Source organism: Agelaius phoeniceus, chromosome 8 (genome assembly GCF_051311805.1).
Source record: "Agelaius phoeniceus isolate bAgePho1 chromosome 8, bAgePho1.hap1, whole genome shotgun sequence".
NCBI classification, from domain to species: domain Eukaryota; kingdom Metazoa; phylum Chordata; class Aves; order Passeriformes; family Icteridae; genus Agelaius; species Agelaius phoeniceus.
In genome coordinates this window covers 21259442-21282667 of record NC_135272.1, presented here as the reverse complement: position 1 = coordinate 21282667, position 23226 = coordinate 21259442, and the positions used below count along the sequence as shown (strand labels likewise).

Below are 23226 nucleotides of genomic sequence, written 5' to 3'. Positions count from 1 at the left end.
GGAAAATATCAAAGTTTAATGAAATAAAACATCATACTATGAATTTATTTAGGGTAAATTTGAAGAGGACATTATTTACCCACCACAATATGCTGTGCCTCTCAAATTTGTCAATATATTTTGATTGGAATTCCTCAATAATCTGCTGCTTATGCATCCAAGGGGTTACTTTCATGTGAGTGTTTGGCACTCTTCAAAGGCAACTTGCTATACCAAGCTCCTGTGTCAACCATCCTAATGGAATTTTTCACATTAGACTGTGCTGAATAATGCACTGTATGAGGCTGGTAGTAAACAAAGAGAAGTCCCACAGTTATTTCTGTATTGATATTAACTAATTACTCTCTAAGGTGATGATGTGTTTGCTTTATTTATTTATTTATTATTATGTGTTTAAGGTGTATTTGTTTGGATGTGGAATTTTTTTTCTTCTTTTTTTTTTCCTAAACCAATTTGAATTATGAGGGAAAGGCTTTTAATTTTAGACCCTGTTTGGAAGTGGTCCAAAATCTGTCATGCTAGAGCCCCTCATTCAGCTGAGATGAAGCCAAAATTCACATCATCTCTCTCTGTATCCTTCTGGCAAAGCATTATTTACGCAAAGCACAGCCAAGGTCTGTTATGGGTACAAGACTAAAGGGGGCCACATTCCCATCCAATCTCAATTACTTCCTGGTGCTTTACACAGCTCTGCCAGGTGACAGTTAAATGAGCCCAACAGGCAGCCTTGGAACCACCTGATTTCCTGTTGCCTTGAAGGAAAAAAGGTTTCAGGAAAAAAGAAAATAAAATAGTTATTAGGGATAAATGAGAACAGCTTTGTGAAAACTGAAGTGTGGTCTGAGGAAGAAAGTCAAGTCCATACCTTTCCCAAAATTTTAGTACTTTGTTTAAAGTTTTAATAAATGTACTGAATCCATCTAAACCAAACATATTTAAGATTCCTCATCAATTGCTCTTTTCTCCAACACTGGAGGCCTGCTATGTTGCTTAAGTACACCATGAATGCTGAACTGTGACTTTCTGACTGGGTAAAATCACTAGGTCCTACAGAGCCTCCAAACAAATGAGGAGATGGGACAAACTTTGTGATTAATGAACAACTTAAATTTTGTAAGATTTACATATCTTTTAGCCAAATGGATAATTTTACAGAAAGACCAATTGACAGAAAATATGAAGGAGACGCTGGGGCAAGAACAGGAGACACCAGGAGGGAAGACAAACATATGAGACAGGAAAGAAGAGACAGGACACAGAGATACTGGACACCAAGAACATCTGGAAAAGTGAAAAAGAATGAAATTTCTCTAATTCCAAGCCACTAGAGAGCAGTCAACTTGTCCATACAGAAAATTAACATTTTATTGTCAAAGTTCCAATTCTGGATCAATATATAATTCACTGGCTGCAGAGATCCTTTCAGTCTTTAATCCTGTGCCCTTGTGATCCTAACCAGACTGCCTATCTGTCACTATGAATACAAGCATTTAAAAACATTCAATCACATGAATTTATAATGAGTGCAATGTGAATCATTTCACTTATAACTCTACTAACTAGCCACCAAACACAACACACTTGCACTGAGCATTTACATGTAGAACCAAATGCTCCAATATTGCTCAAAAACATTCTCGTCAATCTTATTTTCTCCTGTACAGAAAAGCAGCATCATTGGCCAAGGCCTCACAAAACAAAAACAGACAGTGATTTCTGAATAGCTTTTGTTTGAGAAAGAACTAACTGGAAAGAACTAACTGGAAAAAGACAGGAATCCATATTCTGATTGACTTGGAAATTGAACCATAGCTGCTGGAACGTTCTTCACAGAGGCAGCTTTCTGTAAGCTTCCAGAGGGCACAAAGTTCACAAAGGACTACAGCAAGTGCTGTGTTAAGCAAGAGGAGGTACAGAATGAGTGATTTACTCAGAGATGAATTAATACAGGGGAATGGCAATTTTGAAGCCACCAGGTTTCTGCATGCTTCTTTAGGTAACTGGTGACAACTTCTGAGGTTACTAATGAAAAGATAACAAATTACCATGAAAACTTTTTCCAGGACTGCAATGGCTCTTTACAAGTCAAATAAACTCCATCATGCACATGTTCTCACTCTGCTGCTATGAACAACAGAAGTTGCCTGTGTTCACAGGAAGGCAGCCAATTTTTTGGCTGTTACAGAGTTAATTTCTTCTCAGTAGCTGGTACAGTGCAGTGTTTTGGATTCAGTATGAGAACAATGTTGATAACACACTGATGTTTTGATTGCTGCTAAGTCATGTTTATCCTAAGTTAAGGATTCTTTGTGTCTCATGCTGTGCCAGTGAGGAGGTGTACAAAAAGCTGGGAGGGAGCACAGACATGACAGCTGCCCTGAACTGACCAAAGGGATATTGCACACCACAGAACATCATGCCCAGTATATAAAATGGGGAATTACCTGGAAGCAGGGCTGATAGGAGTCCAGGGACAGGGTCTGACATCAGTCAGTGGGTGGTGAACAACTGTATTGGGCATCACTTGGGTTTTTTCCTCTTTCATTATTATTATTTACTATTATTATTATATTTTACTTCATTTCAGTTAATAAACTGTTCTTTTGTCAACCTAGAAGGTTTAGTTTTGATTCTCCTCTCCCTTCTGCCAGGGTGGGGTGGGTGAGTGGCTGCTTGGTGCACAGCTGCCAGCTGGGCTCAAACCATGACAACTAATAAGCAAGATACTTATTTAGAATGAGGGAACTAAAAAAAGACCTTTAGTACAAAGATCAGTTTAATGTTAAGTGAAGGTAATGGGAAAACTTAATTCTAGTGGATTCAACAACCATTTTCCAGTACACCACCACACTTACAACAAATCCTCACATTTCTTTGTAACCACATTCAGAGCTAGGAGAGCTTAATTTCTGGAATACAGACCCTGAGAAATACTGAGTTGAGTGTTAGTCAAATCATAATTCCCCACTCAGTGACCCTAGAGATTTGCATTTCCAAATTAAATTATATTAGCAGTTATATAAGGTTTTTTGTTGTTGTTTTTATCTGAGGCATACCTAAATAATAGGTAGTACCAAGAAATTAAATACATAAATACCTACTGAAGAATATTGCCATTCCCATCAAACAGAAGTCACTAGCAGAGCACCAGAGGACCCTGTGCTATCTACATATTTATGATAGAAGATAATCGAACTTTTACTGCAGTGTAGCTATAAAATTACCATGGGAAATTGAAAAGAATTTTATAATATAAGACTCATCAAAACTCAAACTCTGCAACAAGACAATGGGAAATCAAAGCTCAGGGAGCTATACAAAATTTCACATAATTTTGAGCAGTCAGTCTTTTCACATCTGCCCCTCTCCAACAATAACAAATCTAACACTGAAAAGGCAGACTGATAATGCTGCGTGGTGATTACATGTAACTCATGTGTTATCAAACCCAACTGCCTCCACACACATGCTGAAACTGGATATATGAAGCCTGAGGATGCCAGTGAACAGATTTAGATCACTGCACACTGAAGAAATATTAATTAAGATCTACTATCTATAAAAAGTGTTTGCAATTCACCCAAGATAAGAGATGGCACTAGAGTAAGGAGCTGCTCATAAAAGGCTTCTTACTCATGTCACATTCACAGCATTAGTGCATTACTCACTGATGTGCTACATCAGCCTGCTGCAAGTTCTAACACTTGGCAGTCCTGAGAACTGGAGTGGCTTTCCCCTTTTGTGCAGCTTCAGCTGAGGGTGAATCATAGCAGAGAATTAAGAATGAAAATACTTGAACTTCAAGGCCCTTCCCCCTCTGATCATGACAACCATACTGACTAGTACTAAAAAAACCCTGTCTTGTGGCAAAGTTGATTTCATTAATTTACACCTCCACATTTTTTAAGTCACCATTTATCACTGATTTAGTCTTAATGTACTTCTCCTCTTCCAAAAAATGGAAATTTAAAGAAAAAGATTTTGGCTTGCAAGTGGCACAAGTCACAATTTAGTATTTTCTCTTCACTTCTATTTTAAACACAAACAGAAGCCCCCTTGCCTTGAAGTTTCTCTATTTCCCTCAATGTAAAAGCTGACCTTGACAATAAACAGCTATGAAAAACCAAATGGGATCATTAAAGGTACTGGCACATCATGACTCAATAATGAGTTGATCCAAGTTCAGATGTTCTGCACTGATCATTATATTTTCTATTAATGAATGGGGAAATAACCCAAATATCTGCTGTTGAGACCTCAGTTTCACACACTGAAATGAGTGCTCAAGTGCTGTACTGCTTCCTGTGCTTTGGTGGGACACAACAAGGCATCTCTGAGACTGCCCACATGCTGCTTTCAATTAAATTGGATAACATAATAAATTTAGCTCAATGCAGAAAAATGTCTGAATCTCTCAGGGGTAGTTGAGAACTTCAGCATGTTTATTTATGGATCAATTTGGTATTTCTTTCCACTTGTAATTACTGTTAAAACCAAGAATTAACTTCATCTAATTACACAAATTGATTTTGCTTAACTTTTTAAAAGATTAAAAAAATAATGAAAAATTTAAGAACTGATGACTTTATTTCACACCATTTTATTGTTCATAGCATCCTAGGCCCTTCAGCATTTCACAGAATCCATACCATGGGCCCCAAGGTTCAGACCTTACTTGATTTGACCACATGCTGCTTCTATACCTGCAGCCACTTTCTCCTCAGCAAATGCACCCCAGTTCCCTCCCATCCAAACTTCTTCAAATAGCAGTTCATCAAATTTAACTATTGCTAAATCTGCATACTGGAACACATGCATTCAAATCTATTTTAAATGCTGCAAATCTCTTTAAATAGAATATTATTTTTGAAAGATCCCAACTGTAATTTGTTTCTACATAAAAGGTTTTATTTTTCACCCTCCATACAGCAAACACTATTAATGTTTTAGTTTCTCTAGAGACTATATGGATTAGACTAAATGGAAAGTTGCCATGACAACAGCACCGTTATTTTAGGTATTAGAAATTCATGCCAAGTTAAATAAAGGGCATCTGCATGGTCAAGAACAAGTTTTCTAACTGCTGTGACAGCCAACAATAAACCCCAATGTCATTTAAAAAGTTCTAGAACTGGAGAATTAAGCCTGAAAACAAGAATGAAAAAACAATTACAGCACAATAAAGCATCTTTAGCATTCTATTGTGATGATAATTGCTGACATCTGTCCCAGTCAGAAGAAACAAATCTGACCAAAATCACTGCAGAGTGCCCAAAAGGTCAAGCCCCACACCGCACTTTCGGAAATGGACAGTTATAAGGCCAAATCACTGAAGGTAAGAGAAAGGGACAGCTGTTCCCAACTTTAAGTGCTTCCATCAAAGTTTGAAAGCTAGGGCCAGAAGACAGCAACCTTCACATCCTTCCTCACTGCAAGTGCTCCACGGTGTCAAAGAATAATTCACATGCTAATCTTAAATAAAAAGATTTAAAAGTGTCATTCACAGATCATCAAAAGTAGTTGGATGCCCCACATGACAACAATTTCCCAAGGCACTTAGACACTTCTGTTACTGTGACTTAAAATTATTATAAAGGCTTTTTCTCTACTGACAGGGCATATGGAGCATTTTTGCATTAAGTAAATTATGTCCCTGCCCGTGGCAGGAGGATTGGACTAGATGACCTTCAAAGACTCATTCCAATCCAAACCTTCTTAGGAGCACATGACTTTGTGTATCTTGCAATTTAAAAATATCTAAAATATAAGGACAAATCTAAAATTATCTGAAGCATTTAAGAAACACCTGCAATCCTGAGCACAATTGCCTGTGTTTTCCTTATACTGATGAAAAAAGTTAGGGAACCAAATGGTCTGAAAACTTGAAAATTGGCTAAAATCCTCCTCAGCAAGTTCCTTAAAGGGCATTTTCCCTTAGTCCCTAAACATAAAGACAGCCAGCTTCAGACTCACAAAACTGCAAGTTTTCAAGCAGTTTTGTTGTTCAAGCTTCTCTCTGAGACAACAGTGAATTGTAAAGGTGTTCTTTATAAGAGAAACACTCTGTACCCAACCACGGTATAAAAACAAACACTTGTAAACAAAAACTGAAAGGTTGCTGACTAGCACACTGCAGTTGAAAAAGAGCACCTACCTTAACTCTGATAATAGACTTACGATGATAAAAGCAGCAAAGTGCTGCAATCAGCATTTGAAAAACATTATAATCCTTTGGCATTTTCAGTTCTGCTGCCTGTGGTTCCTCCAGACTGAAGATGAACAGTCACTGCTAGCAGTGCTCTGAGGCTCAGCTCTTCAGTGTCACCACTGCCTACCGGTGCTGCTACACCCCCTACTCAGTCTGGGACACTTCCCACAGCTGAAGCTGATCCCATCAATTCAGGGAGCCCTGGCTTCCAGCATGCCATAGAGATAGTGCCAGAATCCTCATGTGATCTGTTCCACTCACCAGTGAAATCCTACTCCTCTAGCTTGGCACTCCCTGCCTCAGAGATGCGTTTAAGGCATCAGCACAAGCCAAACTTCCCTTCTTGATGAGTTACAGTACCTGACTGTCTCCCAGCGCTGATAAAGGCTTAATCAGTTGCTCCAGCTCAATCATGCAACATCTCTGCCTGCATCATCATTTATACACACATAAAAAAAAAAAAAAAAAAGAGGAAAAGCAGTTGATTACTGTTTGACAACTGTAGGAACTGAGCTTTGGTAACCAAGGAAAATGGTAAATCTGTTTATTTTTAATTAGGAAGCTTCTGGCAGAGAGTCCTTGAAAAACATAGCAAGAAACCAACCCTGTAAACATTGTCAGTGTCATTGTCAGGTAACCAAGGTACCTTCAGTATTTAAAACTCTCAGTGGACAGCTTTATTTTGGTGATAGTCCCATGGCATTGTGCAAACTGCTTGAGAAAGAAAGAACTGAATTCACAAACACGTCTGACTTGGCAAAGTAAAAGTAAGCACCGCAACAAAATAAAAAGCAGCAGTTTTATTTATGCCTGTGATTCCATTCTCCTGGACAGCACAGTCCATAGCTTATTGACCAGTCAGCAAACTGCTCATCAGCAAAGAATCTGCCTGACATACCTCAAGGCTCTCTCAAGAACCAGGGCAAAAAAGAGGCAAACAACTTGGGTAATTACAACTGTAAGAGACAAGACATCACCTCCACAGCAGCCTAATTAACAGATCTGGTGAAAGGAAACCAAATGGACTGGACTGAGGAGTCCAAGACAGCCTGTGACACTTAAGAATGAGAAACTTTGAAGAGATAAATCAATTATTACTGGGGTGGTACCAAAAATTATGGAAGTCACAGATATTCTAGATCTTGGATTAAGAATAAATTAATCCCAAGGAGTGGTTAAAATGAATAGTTACTTGTCTTTTTCATCAGCAAAAAGTATATGATATAATTAGGAGGACACAAATTCTTATTGATAGCCTCAGGTATAACTTGCAAGGTACCTCTCACCTAGTAACAGAGTGCCTCCTTCCCACACTGACTGAACAATGGGAAGTGCCCTCAGTGCCTGCATCCAGCAATAGGAACTGGTGCACAAACCAAGCAGCAGCACTGAGAAAAGACATAAAATGTGCACTGCCTTTCAAGGAAAATGGGATGGAGTGCCTACCTGAAAAGAAGAGGAAACCTCAGTGTTGATAAGAAGGAAATAGAAGAGGGATGTGTAAAGTTCTCTCACCTATCTGATCACGGAAGGTTTCCAGGTGCCTACCACCAGGTGAAGCACCAAGCCCAGAATGCTCAGAAAAGTAGCCAGACTACTTGGCCATGGGTAGCAGATGTTATGCCAGAGACTCTTCTGAGAAAAGGAAAACAAGTTAGAAGTAAAAGAACAGAACATTAAATGGACTACGAAGTAATAAAGCTGGCAAGAAAAAAGACTGGCCAGAAAAGAAGCTGAAAATTCTGACTTTGAAGATGAAATCCTGCTGAAGAGTACTTTATGACCAACTCAAACAATGAATAAGTAGATAATATAACAGGAATGTGAAAGTACCCTCCTTTGCTTTTTGCACTGTGCTGCAGTGTATTTTAATTTACTTTGAGTTATTTTTCCACTTCGAGGAACTCCACAGGATTGCTTTAGCAAGCAGAAGAAAAGATTAAAAGATACCCTGCAAAACTTCAAACAAAAAAGCCTCAACTGTGATGCCTGTTTCTTGACTGAAATTTTCTGGTACTGTGGCAGGACATCTCATAAAGGACTGTATTTTTAAAGAATATTAATCAAATGTTCTCATAGTAACAACCTAATCCAATTTTAAAACTGGAAGGGCAGGAGGGAGGGATGATAAAAAGGGAAATGACATTCAAGACTGCATGAGTCAAGGTGTTTTTTGCTTTACAATGCTGGCAAGACAGTATTAATATCACACACTAAGGTTTCACTTGCAAGACCAAGAACAGAAATTATCAAGACAAGCAATGCAAACAGTAAGTGACAAGAAGGGCTCTGAGGATGACTTAGCTATTTTGGCAGCAGAAAGAGCTGACTTAGCAGTGCAAATAAGGTGGATCACTTCTGCTCTGAAAAGAATTAGAAGTTCCAAAAAGGAATCCTCTATGGGGTTGGGAAAAAAAAGGACAGGAATATTATGACCTATCAATGTGTAAACTTACATTTGAACAAAGGTTCTCATCCATCATCAAGAATAAAAGCCCCCAGTTTTTCAAAAAAAGGAGGACTGGAGTGGCAGGTCTAATAGAAATGGCAACTGCCAGTTCCTTACCTCCTGTCTGCAATGAAATAAATAATCAAAAATTACGTATGTTGAAAGAATGCCAGAAATAATGCACCTTAAAAATGAATACTGTTCAATTCCATACAGCAGCTTCTGATGCTTTTTAAATGCTTTAAAAATTAAACTAAAGGTATTTTTCTTTTTATTAAGGTTAGTATGACTTCTGCCTAGATAGCTCAATGAATGGATGACAACCTTTGCAAGACACTGTGATACAGCAGTATGAGAATTAATATTCCAGGAAGGAATCTCAAAGAGTATGTGAGAAATCTCTGGGTGACAGTATGCTATGTCCTGCACTGATGGCTATCATGACTGAGGACAGCCTTCAGGCTGCTCCAGTCATGCTTCATACATAGCTAAGGTTTTACATTTTTAAATATTGACTCAGAGAAACAAAGGATGGCTTAGTCATATATTCACTCCCCTGGCCTTCAATTTTTTGCTGGTACTGTGGGTTCTATGACTCTGCACATGAGAAACAACCCTGTTTATGGTACCTTAGAAACATCAAATACAATCCTTTTGCTAAGTCATCTATTGGTGTATTTTAAATGCTCTCCAGCACCAAACGGTCAACAATCAGCTTTATTTCTTAGTTTTTAAAGATTCTTCCTAGAATCTTAAATTATCTGATAATCCCTTCATCGTTTCTGTGGATGGCTGGCTAGATTATTTTTCATAACTTTGATAATGAAGCTTAATGAGAAAGGATTTTTAAGTTAATGAAATCCATGGCCAGTTCAAGGACACTTGAACATATATTCTGTGTTGAGCTCCTAATAGCCCATTAGGAACAGAAATTAAGGAGTCTCTGCTAACCCCATCTGTTATTACAAAGCCTCTGAAGTTATTTAGGATAGTTTCATGGTCTAGTTTAAACTACCCAGTGTTCCTTTGACACACCTAAACTGTGTCCAGCTTGCTCACAGCACATTGCATATGCAGGAGTTTGAGGTGCTCACACAGGATAGTGTGAACCTGCTCATGGGGAACCTTCTTAGGCTGATTTAATCCAACTGATCAAACAAGAAAAAAAAAAAAAGTGGCTTCAAGATTCTAAGTGCTCAAGTAAAGCAACCACACTCCTTGAGAATATAAATGCTAGAAAACTCACAAGCAGTCTAAAGTTACCAAAACAATCTCCAGAGCTACAAGAGGTTATTTTGAACCAAATATAAGTCACAGTCATGAGAGTGCTTAGAATTCACATACAGAATGATGATGATTTGTGATTTCATATTAGGGAAAGAGAAATAATTTCAGACTAAATTAGATGAGGGAATTGTTGGCTAGCCACTTTGCTTTGCAATGCTCTATTCATTTAAGCATTCAAATCAGCCTAACAATATTCAGTGAAACATGTAATGCTTTACATTTCACTGCACTAAATGGAAGTAAACAATGCAGGCAGGAAGCCAGCTGTAAATGAAAGAAGCACTGTACAAGGGTCAAGAGCACAAATCTGATTAGATCCAGCCCTGAGCACTGCTGCTGAACGAGTGACGTCCCATGGACACGTCCCCATTACACACACAGGGCATGACCTATGGTCTGAGTGCCTGTGGCTACAAAATGGCAGCTCTGGGCTTGTAGGAAAGTACAACAGGAATAAAATTTGAAAGAAAAAAACCAAAGAAAATAAAGTAACTTAAATCCTCAGTTGAAACATTTTTCATTTAATAAGAGTTCTTGCCATAACTAGTTGTTTGTTCTTTTTAATGTAAGAAAAAGTCAGGAAATGGGGAATAACTGATAAATAATTTGTCCATGCAAGCATCTTCACAATGCCCACTCCCAGCTGGTTTTAGCAGTAAGTCCTGCAGATATGGCACGTTGCCTCTCACAAAGCTCTGAGGGCAGATGCCTCCATATACAGATAGTGCCCAACTTTACAGCTGAACACTTATTAAGTGTAGAATAAGTGGAAGAAAGGGGATGACACCACTGCCAGAAGGCTTTTTAACTGTTCCTAACTCAAATATCTACAGGCACACAAAGTCCCATCTCCCCCCTCATGTCCTACCATTCCTGTCTCAATTCTTAACAGAACTGACTCTTCCATGCTCTCTGAGATAACCTCACTTCCTGCATGCTGCTGTTGGTGCAGTGTCTGATCATAAACCAACAGACAGAACTGCAGCTGTAATGACCCTTGTTTGCATTGCAAGGTGTGGTGTGGGAGAGGTCAGCTTAATTTCTTCCTCCTTTCTATCGTGGTTCCGTGAGGCAGTCTCAGAAATAAGCTGCAGTTGTACAGGAATAGTGAGAAAACAGAATTTGCATCTATTTAGTTTACACTGCTGCTTGAATAAATCTCTTTGAAAATCTGCCTTGTATAAAAACCCAGGTCTGCAGGTACAAGAAATAAATGCCCAACCTGCTTATGAGCTTCCTACTAGGTCTTAATTTGCACTTTAAGACATGCAAATGCCTTTGAGATTCATATGTTTTAGTAATAAAAGATCAAATTTTTTTCAAAGTAATCTGGCAGTTAGTCTGTCTTTCCTGCTAGACACTTCCCTATGAATCCACCAGCAGGTTTAATTGAGCCTACCAAAAACTAGCGTAAGTATTCTTGAGCTCCACCTACTGTCTGCCAACCCCCGTACAAACATGAAATAATTTTGTAACGTCCCACCTATTATTCCTTCAATTTGTTCCTTGGACTGGGAAAAAAATATGAAAAGGCATGAATTTCCTTTTCTTTCAGAATTAGTTCACAGTTTATGGGTAATACCTTCTCTTTCCTGCTGACTTAGCTGTCATTAGTCTAACTAGCTTTGCTGGCCAGCATACCAGGGCTGTCTCACATATAAAAATAAGGCATTAAGACAATTGTTAACTTCAGACTTCTGTATTTGAAAGTCTCCCCAGTCCTGTCAGAGTAAAGTGCTTGTTTGTGTGAGATTTAAATCAATTCTAAGTAGAATGGAAAGATGAAAAAAAAAAGCGTTACTTCTCCAGGGTAATCAGATACCTTTAAAATACCAGCTAATTATTTAAAACTCCTGAATAGCCTAAAATACTTCCCTTTTATACAGAGGATGTATATTTTGGATGTGCAGCACTAAAAAAGAAAACTTACAAGTCACTTGGGCTCTGTCAGAGCTTGGTTTTTCAAAAGTCTCCCAATGTTTTACTAACAGAAGGATTTGAGGACATGGAGGCAAATGACATCTAAGTACTCTAGACAAACAACATAACATTATACTCCATTATTTGTGTAGATGTTTCTTTTCTACAAATATCTGACATACAAAAACATCAGGCCAACCTGCTCCTTTGACAGTACACGGCAGTAGATGACATCCCAACTGAAACCCCCCAGCGCTCCTCCTGCTGCCCTCCCTGCAGGCTAAACTGTATCTCAGTGTGTCTCCAAAACCAGGCAGGACAGACACACACAATGGACCAGCCTTATTATCTGTAATTACCAATTATTATCTGTAAATACAGCTCTGAGAGATGAGGAGCTTTACCTCTCAAGGCTTTATCAGTAAGAGACCCAAAATGCTTAATGAAAAAAATTCGTCATCAACATCATCATCATCTGCTCTCCACACATAATATTCTCACTCCCCCTTGTGGCTCATGAGCTTACAGACAGTGAAAGATCAACAGTAAGGTGTTGCAGAGAGTTAAATATAAACAGCTGACAGCTTTTGCTATTAGTCCATCTTAAAAAAGATGAAAGCTACAAACCAGACCCCTTTTTTCTCCTCTTTCTTTGACGAGTAAATGCACATCACCACGTACCCATATTTGCTTTCACTGACATTTTGACTTGGATATATTATCAAAAGGCCAGGGGTGGATGTGGCCCTGAGAAATCTGGTTTAGTGAAAGGTGTCCCTGCACAAGGCAGGGGATTGTAACTAGATATCTTCTGAAGTCCCTGCTAACCCAAACCATTCTGTGATAACTCTCAGCATTTGAGAGCCACTGGGATTAATATTTTGGAGAAAACAGGTAATTAGTTTAAAAACAAGTTTCACAAGATCACTAGAGATAAAATAAGACCAGTATTTTGTACCCCAGGACTTCTATCCCATGTTTCAGATTCAGACCTTTCCAGTTTATGTTTCTCATCTGTGAGTAAGACCTGACAGTAGTCACTGATCCTCTAACAAAGGTACTGACAAGTTCAACTAAGTAGCTACTGCCACCAGTGTTACTATTGGTGCCAAGGAAATTAGAGCAAAGTAATTTTATAGTTTTCAACTCAAATATCAGTGCATGTAGTGTTTTTTGAGGACTCTAGACCAGACATCACTTGAGAGTTAATGAGTAATAACAGAAGAAGTAGAATACAGACATTAACTGGGTCAAATGCATGGTAAGATAACATGTAAGATTAACCATTAACATGCACAAAGATGCTTGCTGCTCTAAGAATTATCAGCATTTTATATTTACTAAAGCACCCTCAGCATTACAGAAGATGCTCCCATAAGCAAAATATCCCAAACTCCATTTCAGCATCAAGAAAGGGGAATGTACTGCTAAAAGACTTCATAATGAAGGCCAGAATAATTAGGAAGCCACTATCCACTTGACTCAATTAATAAAAGGATTATCATTTACAAAGAAAAAAAAATTCCTTCTCACAGTACACTAACTTCCCTCACCCCTGATCTACAAAACCCTCAACCAACCAAGAGAACCCACAAACCCCACCAACCACAGAAAAACCCAGATCTTAGCGCTAGCCAGGCCATTCAGGCAATGGGGGCTGGGAAAGAGCAAGTAGCTCCTAACAGGAACAGGCTAACTTGGGGTTCAGTGTTCTAGGGAAACATGAAGTAGGACAGTAGACTGAAAGTGCACTGTTGTGCAGAGCTGCAGAATCATAATTCCTGCATAATTCACTGCAAGCACAGCTTACATTTTATTCATCCCTTTGCAGCCAACACATTACAGAACTGCTGAAACAATCTTATTTCCAGAGACCAGCCTGTTGGTCAAACAAAATTCAACATGAGAAAATACTGAAACTTGGGTGTTATATTACACCACTAATTATGAATAACTGCATTATATCAAATAAGATAATTTTTCTTTAACTCCAAAAGAACAGGGCAAGATTCCCACCATGATTTCAGGGTAATTAAATACTTTCGAGCAGCTGAATTTCAACAATATATATAACTCCTTAAGTCCTTTTTTAAAATTTTTTCCTGGGCTGATGAAATTGTTTTAGGAACAATTATCATACATACTTAAAGAAATAGTTGCCCTCAGAACATCTATTCTGACAATCTCACAGGCACCCTCTAGGACCTACTTCTATAACTTGATGACAAGGAGAAGAGGAAAAATCCACCCCACCCCACCTCCCCCTTTCTGATTCTGTGCCTCTTGAGAAAAAGCAACCAATTTCCAACAGTCAGGGTCCTACGAGAGTTAAAAAGAAATTATTATGAAATGTGATTTGAATAACCATGACACGATTAAAAATATTCAGTCAAGTGTTTCTTTTCCAGCAGAGGGCAGTGCACAACCAGCAACCACCCTTCAAAAATCAAACCGAAGGTTTCACTGAGACCGAAAATTACATGCATTTAATATTAGATTGGCTCTAACAGAATCTTTTATGTCTGAATCACACAGCTTACATACAAGAAGCAACTGCTGTGGAGTGTTTGTGAAGCTTCTGTTCCTGCTATGCAGAGAAACATAAAAAAAGAGGAAATGTGTCTGTCTGAAGCCTTACTGACATCACTGATGATCTTTGAGTCAGATGACAAATCCGTAGTGACAGAGATGTGTAAAGTCCAAGTTGGCCACATGGGCATACTGCTTCTCTCCTCAGAAAACCACATTCCATCTGATAACTGCACCTTCTGTGATACTGTTGTCCTTGCTGCAGTTGCAAAATGTGTGGAAAAGAAGTCCTTAAACCACCCTAGAGACTCAAAAAGAACCTCCTGATCATGTGGTGCCTTAGTGCAGGCATTCCTCCAGCTCTGTTACTTAATGCTGTCAGCCAAGGCAGAAACCCAACAAATGTTGTGCTCACAAGCCCCAGCTCGCATTGCAGCAGGCAAGTCTCTGCAGGATGTGACACACAGCAGAGAGCAATGACTGCACTTGGCAAGGGTTCCACTGAGGGGGGGATTTCTCTGATATATTTCCATGTCTAAAAAAAGGCTGCTTGCAAGGAAATTTCACTGTCATCAGGAAAAATTATTTCCCAAACTGTGGCTACTTGTCATGCTGACACAGATTTTTTCCTAAACTTTCCTGAACTTACATAGACACATATAAACTTTACTTTTGATCACACTCTTACCATAGTATCTTCAGCAAGTAAAATTGTGAGAGTCAAACACCCATGCCTACATTGGATTGGCATCCACAATATATTGAATTTGTGCAATTAGCTATACAAACTTCATCAATAAATCTCATAGCTTGATATAAGTTCCCTGAAGCTGAATTGAATCCACAAAATACTGTGCTATTTTGCAAAGCTAGAGATAATGATAACACACTGGAATGTCATCAGAATTTTATTTTCAGTTGCACTAACCAAATCCATGATGAATGGCAGTAATTTCTATCACAGTTTGTTTTCTAACAAAATCAAGGAGGAGTAAAAATAGGGGGAAAAAAATTAATACTGTGAGGCTGAGACAAACAAGAATCCTTCAACAGAAGTCCACAAGAAACTCTTTTTCTGCAGCTGGAACTTCCTTAAACCAGCAACAGTTTTTTCCAGTCTGAATCTAAATATAAACCTTCCTCATGACCATGCTGGGCAGACAGTCATAAATTCTGCACATTTTCCACTAACAAAATAAAATATAACTCCAAAATTTCAGGCCATAGTAATATTTATCAACTCACTGCTGATATGTATTTCTGTAATTATTAAGCACTATTTCCAGAGGAAATGCTTGAAAGGTTTCCCTGATAGGAAGAAAGAAATCTCTCTTTTTTTTTCTTTTCACCCTGATACAGCTTCAATGATTACAGCACAGATTTCTATAAAAAGATCCTGAAGTATTTCTAGTGAATAGGAATGGGACAGAAAGCTATCTTTGGTTCACATGAATTTGATCAAAATGACTCACAAAAAGCTCTCTGACACACTCTAATCTGCCAGCACTTGATTCTTTCTCCCTTACTGCAGGAATCTGTTCTGTGGATGTGCAGGCTCAGGGTGTGGGAAGAACCTGCAGAGGCTACCAATGGATCTATTATTTGGTTCATAAAACTTGTAAAAATCTCACAGAATGTACAACGTGCTATTGTGTCCCTGAATCTCTTTCATGAATTGGGTAGCAGCCTGATTCAAAGCAGTCTGGCCTGTTTTCACTTCTACCATAAAAGGGTTTTTTTGAAAGAGCCATTTAACTGTGACCATGGTTTCAGCAGCACTGTGAATACAAAGGAAGAGTTGAAGCCATATGGACACTTCAGTCTACTCAGACTCCAGCAAATGAGTACATTTTTCATCCCCCCCTTAGAACTTGCTTTTGCATAATTAGCTCTCTTTATATCTTGAATGAACTAATACAGCAATATTCAAGACGTAGTAAACTCCAACTTGTGAGCAATGTAATTTAGAGAATTAGAAACCACAGTTCATCTATAGAGAACATTCTCTTAAAAAAATTATGATCAGTATTTTCTGTCTTGCATCTTGAACAGAATAAAACAGCAGAAAAAAACCAATTTATTTTGCCTTTCCTCTGTTCAGAGTATTTCTGAATACAAGGATTTATTTATACTACTTTCAGTCACCTGATTTCAGCAAGGAAAGGTTTGTTAAAAAGCAAAGTGCTACACTCAGCTCTGAAGTTTACCATCAGTCTATCTGCTTGTAGTCACTATGGCCACAACAGACATGATGATGTTCTCACTGTGAACCAGCACACAACCAAAAGCAGCACACTGGTCCATGCCCAGGTCTTTCTGTAAAACTGCTTTTTAAATCCAGCTAGTTTAAAACTAGCCGTTTGTCTTGAAGAAGAGTAGGTATGACTGTGCAGCCTGATAAAGTGGGTATGGGTGAAATCCCAAGTGAGGCTGGCCAGGACACCTGAGAACAATTAGTGCCCTCAGGGCCCTGACACAGTACAATTTGCTTGGGACTGTAACTCTTGGGTAGAATTGCCAGCAGCCAAACTACCCTAACACAACTTAAATTTGTGCCATGTATTACTTTCACCATAGTGTAATTCTTTCAAGGCAAATTAATCCAAAGTCTCTCTTCTCTTTCCAGCCTCAATAGCAACATGAGAGAAACAAGAATCAGTATCAAGACTTCACAATTACCATGTACAATTAGTTCCAGTGTGAGTTTTTTTGTATGAGAGATACATCACATATGCTTCATACCCAAGTTTATATGTGTTTTCATTCAGTAAATCAACACTTCTCTGTTGAGATAACACTAACTATATTTTCCTATGCACCAGAACATATAAATGTGCTACTCAGAACTTTCATATCCTGAACCAGCAAAATACAACTCCCAAAAGTACTCCTGCTGTTTTCTCCCTCTTCTCTTACTATCCCTTTTTCATTTCAAGGTATTTTTTTACTACTTAAGCAACATCTGTGAAAGCCTACCTGCTAGCTCAAACTACATATGTGCAGATTACACACCAAAGAGACCTGTGCAAATGGCCATGGTGGTATAAACATTGCTGCAGAAATAGATTTTTTCAGCTTGAGAAGGTTAGTGTTTGGCAGTTTATATCTGCCACCATAATGTATTTGAGGATCTGGAAAATTTATAACAGTTACTATACTGTCAGTTACAGAAAACAATGAACATATACTTGGTAAAACTGAAGCCAACAAAGGGAGTCCAAAATCCTGTTGGTATGAATTCACCCACAATTTTTACAGCTAAGGTTAACTGATAAAAAAAGTTAGAGGCAACTGATGAGAGACCTCCTTTATTTATGATTGACTGATTTCTGTGTAAGAACACATTTTTAGAAGCAGTTTTATTAGTAACTGAGACTTTTACAGACAAGAAAAATGTTTTGGGGAGTTATATTTATAAGAAAGCAATTTCTGCATATTTTTCAAAGTTGTAGTTTGAGATTTCTTGTCTAGAATTCCTCTTATAAAACCACTGAACTAGGGTCCAAACTCAAAGTTCACTAAAGGTAAGATATAGACAGGAAAAACTGAAAAAGGAAGGGGAAGAGAAGAGATTGGTAACCCTTCTGTTCTCCCTTATAAGTCTCTTTTCCCCAGGCTTTCCTCCTCAACATCAAAGTTTTAATAACTAAGGTTAGCACCACTGCTACTGACAAGAGTCCAAGACAAGCTTCTACCAGGAAAGTTGAAAAGCCCAGAAACCACATTTATAATACAGAACTTGCTGAAACAAGACAAGACACATATTGATGAACTGGCACATGATACCTCTGCCTTCCACTCAGTCACATTTTGTTAAAACTGTAACAGCATACTCAGTACAGCACAGTGTGAGACAGTAAATTAAATACAGCAATTAACATGTCCACCACTTCGATGCCTCTGGCATCCCCTCTTCCACAGCACTCTTGAGAAGGCTTTTGACCTTCTCTACCATATCCCAACTCCAGGCTGCGATTGAGGCCAGGGACCTCCCAGCACTGAACTCCCTGTTCAGAGCAGAAATCCAGCAGCTGTTCTGAGAGTCTCCTATGGCAGCCACTTCTTGGACCAGAAGTGAATTTTTACCTATAATTTTGGTAAGTATAGTGCTAAAACTGTAAACCTAAATTTGACATTTTTATTATAGTTTCAGATGTGTTTCTTTACTTCCCCAGAAATCCATAAGCAAAAAATACAACTTCTTATAATCTTCTTTTAACCAAAGCAAGAATTTAGGCAGTCACCATGTACCTGTAAAGAAGCCCCATGTAAAAATGCAACCTACACCCAAAGTACAATGCGCACAAGTATTTCACTGAAGTTGTAAGAAAACAGTTTGACATTCATATTTAGCTTCTCTGTACCGAAAGACAGATGGCTGCACTATTTACCTACAAACAACTGGAAATGCTCTATCAGTGCTGGGTATAGACAAAATCAAATATTTTGAGGGTAAGAAACAGTACCTTACCTTGACATATTCCAACGTAGGATCCAGAATATTCTGATCTCTGTAAGGCAATGGTGCCAGGAGAGAAGGACAGAGAGAAAAACAAACAAAAAAATGGTAAGTCCAAATATAGCCTCATACTGAAGAGATGCATTAATATGAGCAATATGCTGCTAGGTCACATTAAAATCCTTGTTAAAACTTGTGTGTTAAAGCTTTATAGCCTACACTATCTCATTTTTAACAAATATATAGATCACTGGTTTCTTCTAGAAGGACATGTAGTAGAGCCAATAGTACTTAATTTGAGAAATAAAACTAATTACACCATTTTAAGGAAAAAAAAAAGAAATCTTGATATTTCAACAGATGGCTGGAATACTTACTTCGCACTCAAAATATCTGAAATAAATTTAAAAGAGAGCTCTCTCAATGGCTTTTGAATTTATTTCTTTGCTTTTATGTCTTTCCATTTAAGCTACTGCCTCTGATAGCACTGGGAGGGCACTGCTCAGAGGAAGTGGAAAGTACTACATTCACTTTCTATACATACAAAGAAGAACTTCTAAAAATAATCATAATTTCAGCATCACAATTATTTGAACATCAGATAATCAAGTCATTGCCCTAATCTAAAAATAAAAATCTCATCATAGGTTTTCTATACAGACAGATAGCAAAGGGCACAGAAGCCTAACTGAAGAGCCTTGCACTGTTACAACTCTTTCCATAAAATACATGTTTATTTTTATTTCTATTTCAGAGCATTTTGTATATTTGTTTCTATTTGAGAACTAGCAGATTAACAGAATTTGCAGGACATGACTGGATGTTTTCTAAGAAGCTGGGACACACATGGTACTGCCCTTAACTACAAACATAAACCAGGCACAATGAAAACCGTGCAAACTTAGAGAGGGATCAGGCACTTGTTGCAGCAATCAAGTCTGCCACATGGACAACAGATCTCTATAAATTTAGAAACAGGATCCTTTTTTGTGGTAGCTGTTGCAAAGATGTAACACTAGAAACCCAATAAGGAGCTTCAAAAATGTAGAATTTGGGTTACACTGGAATGAATCAATCCAGAAAACAGTCTCTGAATTCCCCATGTTGTTTGGAATGTAACTGCATATGATCTGAAACAATGTCATTATTTGACACTCAAATTTTAGTCTGGTTCTCTAACAGTTTTTAATCCACAATACCAGAATACCGAGCCTTCCCCATAAAATGATGGTGCTCTACTGTTCAGGCTGTATCATGCATTGCTGTTTCATATTATCTCAGTATTTATCAAGGGTAAAATTGCATTCTCAGCTGATGTTTTAAAGAATAAAAAGCTGGAGTCAATGGAAATAAAATTTGGACCATTTGAAACTTTTTCCTATGCAATATACAAAGAAGGATCAGCTTGATAACTGTATGAGCATAAAGCATGTACAAGCACAGCAGAGAACACAGGGGTGGAGCACAAAGGAAAAAGAAAAGAAAGCTTTGAAACAGAAGAGACGTTTTTCTTCTCAATACTTTTCAATTTGACTGGAAAAAAAAATCCCATTTTTAATCAGTTCAGCAAAGTCACTAAGCACACCTGATTTCTTCTCGCATTCAAATGATCTGTGGGAAGTTGTTCCAGTACCAAATGCTACTGAAAAACTTTTCAGTTTAGTTCTTCACTTGCCTGTGGAATCTTTCAGGACAAAGGGTCTACCAGCACAGCCTATGCAACACACTCTGAAAGAATAAACCCACTTACTCTGGCAGTGAGCGTGTCTTGTTATGGTCTGCACTCCTGCAGAACAGCCTTCCTACTGACTCCACTGCTCCCTTCCACCTTCTGCTACCAGGCAAATACTCTCTAGGACAGATCAAGCCAAAGCAAAAGGAAAGAGGTAGAAAAACTTCAAGACAAAACAGTTTATTTACTGGTATATAAAGCAGGACATGTAGAAGAGAGCAGAGGAAGTAGTGACCTGCATTCCTTTCAGCATCCATGTGACAGAAGTGCTTTGAAAATGTTTGGCTTTGGGAAATGGATGGTGTAACAAGTATCTTCACAAGAACTGTAGTATTTTATCTGGTAAGCAGACCCACAACAAAATGTACAAACCCCTGCTACTCATCCTGAGTCATACAGAAAGATGTTTATGTTGGAGCACTGCTCATCTCAGATACCTGTCTCCAAGCTGATCTATTCTCTCTCCCCCATCTTCCCTTGTTCATCTTTGTGCAAATTTTTTGAAGTTATTGTCAAGGAATGGTAACTTTCATTGATGTGTAGTAACTAATAGTAAAGATTAACTACTGCATTTTCCTGCAATCTGACTCCACCTCAATACTATCACATTACATACTGAAAACCAGATTAAGCAGTTAGCCCAAATAACTAGAAGGTAACCAAATAAAACTAACTCCTGAATCTCAGCTCTCTGTTAGCAATGTTTCTTTATTTTCATTTTCCCTCTCAAAGAATCTTAAAAAATTATGAACCCACATTCTCATTTATTAGATTAGAAGATCTGTAGAAAAAAATTAATACTTTCAGATGACTAACAGATCAGATGAAAGAGAGTAGCAGGTTCTGCCATCTCTTAGAATCGATTTAACTGAAGGTTGGTTTCAATAAGATTTTCTTATCTTTCATCAGATTTTATTACCTTTCAAGTAATGCTAATGTTTGTCTTCATAAAAAGCTTGACTTTACAGCTGTATTCATTTGCACCTGTTTACCTACAACATTTATGATGTATTGGAGTGTGCACATAAGTCAACCAGTCCTGTGTAAACTGTGGGCTCACAGTTTTATTATTATTGGATTTTATTATGCATTTTGGTTTCCTAATAATCAGATAAGACCTACTTCCACTCAGATAAAAAGCCTATTTATAACAGAATGATGTCCCTGAACAGAGAAGTCTTCAGAAGACCTCAAGCTGAGCTAAGTATGCAGTAGGACACACAGTACTGGCTTCATGCTCTTTACCCATTCTGCCACAGAAAGGATTTCATGAGAGGGATGCAAGCAGACTCCCACATCTATTTTGGGTATTGCTATTGCTGCCACCTCTTGCTATCACCTCATTTCGTGACAAAGCAAAATCCCTTTCCTGCACGTTTTTAATCATAGGAACAAAAAAGAAGAAAAAAAGAACCTGACTTGCTACATGCAATTAAGGCATTCTCCTGGGTAGTGTAAATCCTCTGTTGCCTCTTCCACACACACAAGGTCTATGTGGAATCTGTGGAAACAAAACCACTCCTCCAGTAATATCTGACCAGAATCTTAGCCCTCATGATTCTGAGGCTTTTCCTAGCCAGAAACACATTCTCTCTAGAGACTGACATCTGACAACCCCTTTTTCAATGCTGGCTGATCTTGCAGACATAAAACCCTTTAATCTGTCCCTGGTCGTCCTTGGAAATGATCTCAATTTCTTTTCACTCCAGTTTCAAGATTCTTATCAAGATTCTTATGTGCTTTTTTTTCATGTATGGGTTTCTTGCTGTTATGGCCAAGAAAATATACAGAGCTTGCAAACAAGTGTGGTGCTTCAGCAAGCCCAGAAAGAGATGAAGGTGAGAAAACAAAAAATGTGAAGTGGCTCTTTTGCTTCCCTCTTCTTCTCCCCATAGCAACATTTGCTGCAACAATGAAGAGTTTGGTGTCATACTGGTTGGCATTGACTGTCTATGAGCAAGTAGTGATACATTTGACCACTATGAGGAACAACATAACTTCCCAGAAAATAGGAATAATCATTGTATGAGGACCCCTTCAAAATATAACTAGAGCTGACTGAGATGAGAAAGGGGGACAGAATTCAGCTGTTATTGTGATATTTCTCTACTTCCCAACACATCTGAACAATGGCCAAATGTGTGGGGAGAGTTAAAAGATTAAAAAAATCCCTTTTGAAGTTGTCACCATGAACAGTCACTAGCTAAAATGAAGGAAAAAAAAATCACTGTAAGCAACTTGAATCATACTTCTGGTATGGCAAACTAAACACTGTCATACTGCCAGTTTCAAATCCTGCATGGATTTGAAGACAATGAGCAACCAAACACGAAAACTGAGTAAAGAAAACCTTAACATCCTGGTAACTAGTCACTCTTCTAAAATATTTGATAAAATTCTTACATAATCACAATCAATGCTGGAACTGAAAAGCTGAATCCTGATGTTCAATCCTAACATGCACTATTCAATTCAGTGAGTGCTAGAGAATAGCCAGAATCTCAGTAACTCAGACATCATCTGTTTTTCACTCTGCAGTTTGTCCAATAGTTCTCTATAGGACTGCTTCAATAAAAAATCTTTAAGCAGATATGCTGTAATCTTTAGCTGTTTGATTCTATGAAAACCTCGACCTTTCTAAT

At 38.2% G+C, this 23226-nt stretch overlaps 1 protein-coding gene across 8 annotated transcripts in view; it reads right to left on the bottom strand.

The window, feature by feature from the left end:
• BCAR3 (BCAR3 adaptor protein, NSP family member) overlaps window positions 1-23226 on the bottom strand; it is an 80501-nt gene that overhangs the window by 15606 nt on the left and 41669 nt on the right. For 7 of the 8 annotated variants that reach the window (XM_077182237.1, XM_077182236.1, XM_077182239.1 and 4 more), the window contains one exon: window positions 18865-18904. In XM_077182237.1, the coding sequence (XP_077038352.1) occupies window positions 18865-18904 (40 nt within the window). Of the gene's footprint in view, window positions 1-6154; window positions 6308-18864; window positions 18905-23226 lie in introns of those variants that run through there. The other variant, XM_077182244.1, reaches the window with a different exon arrangement.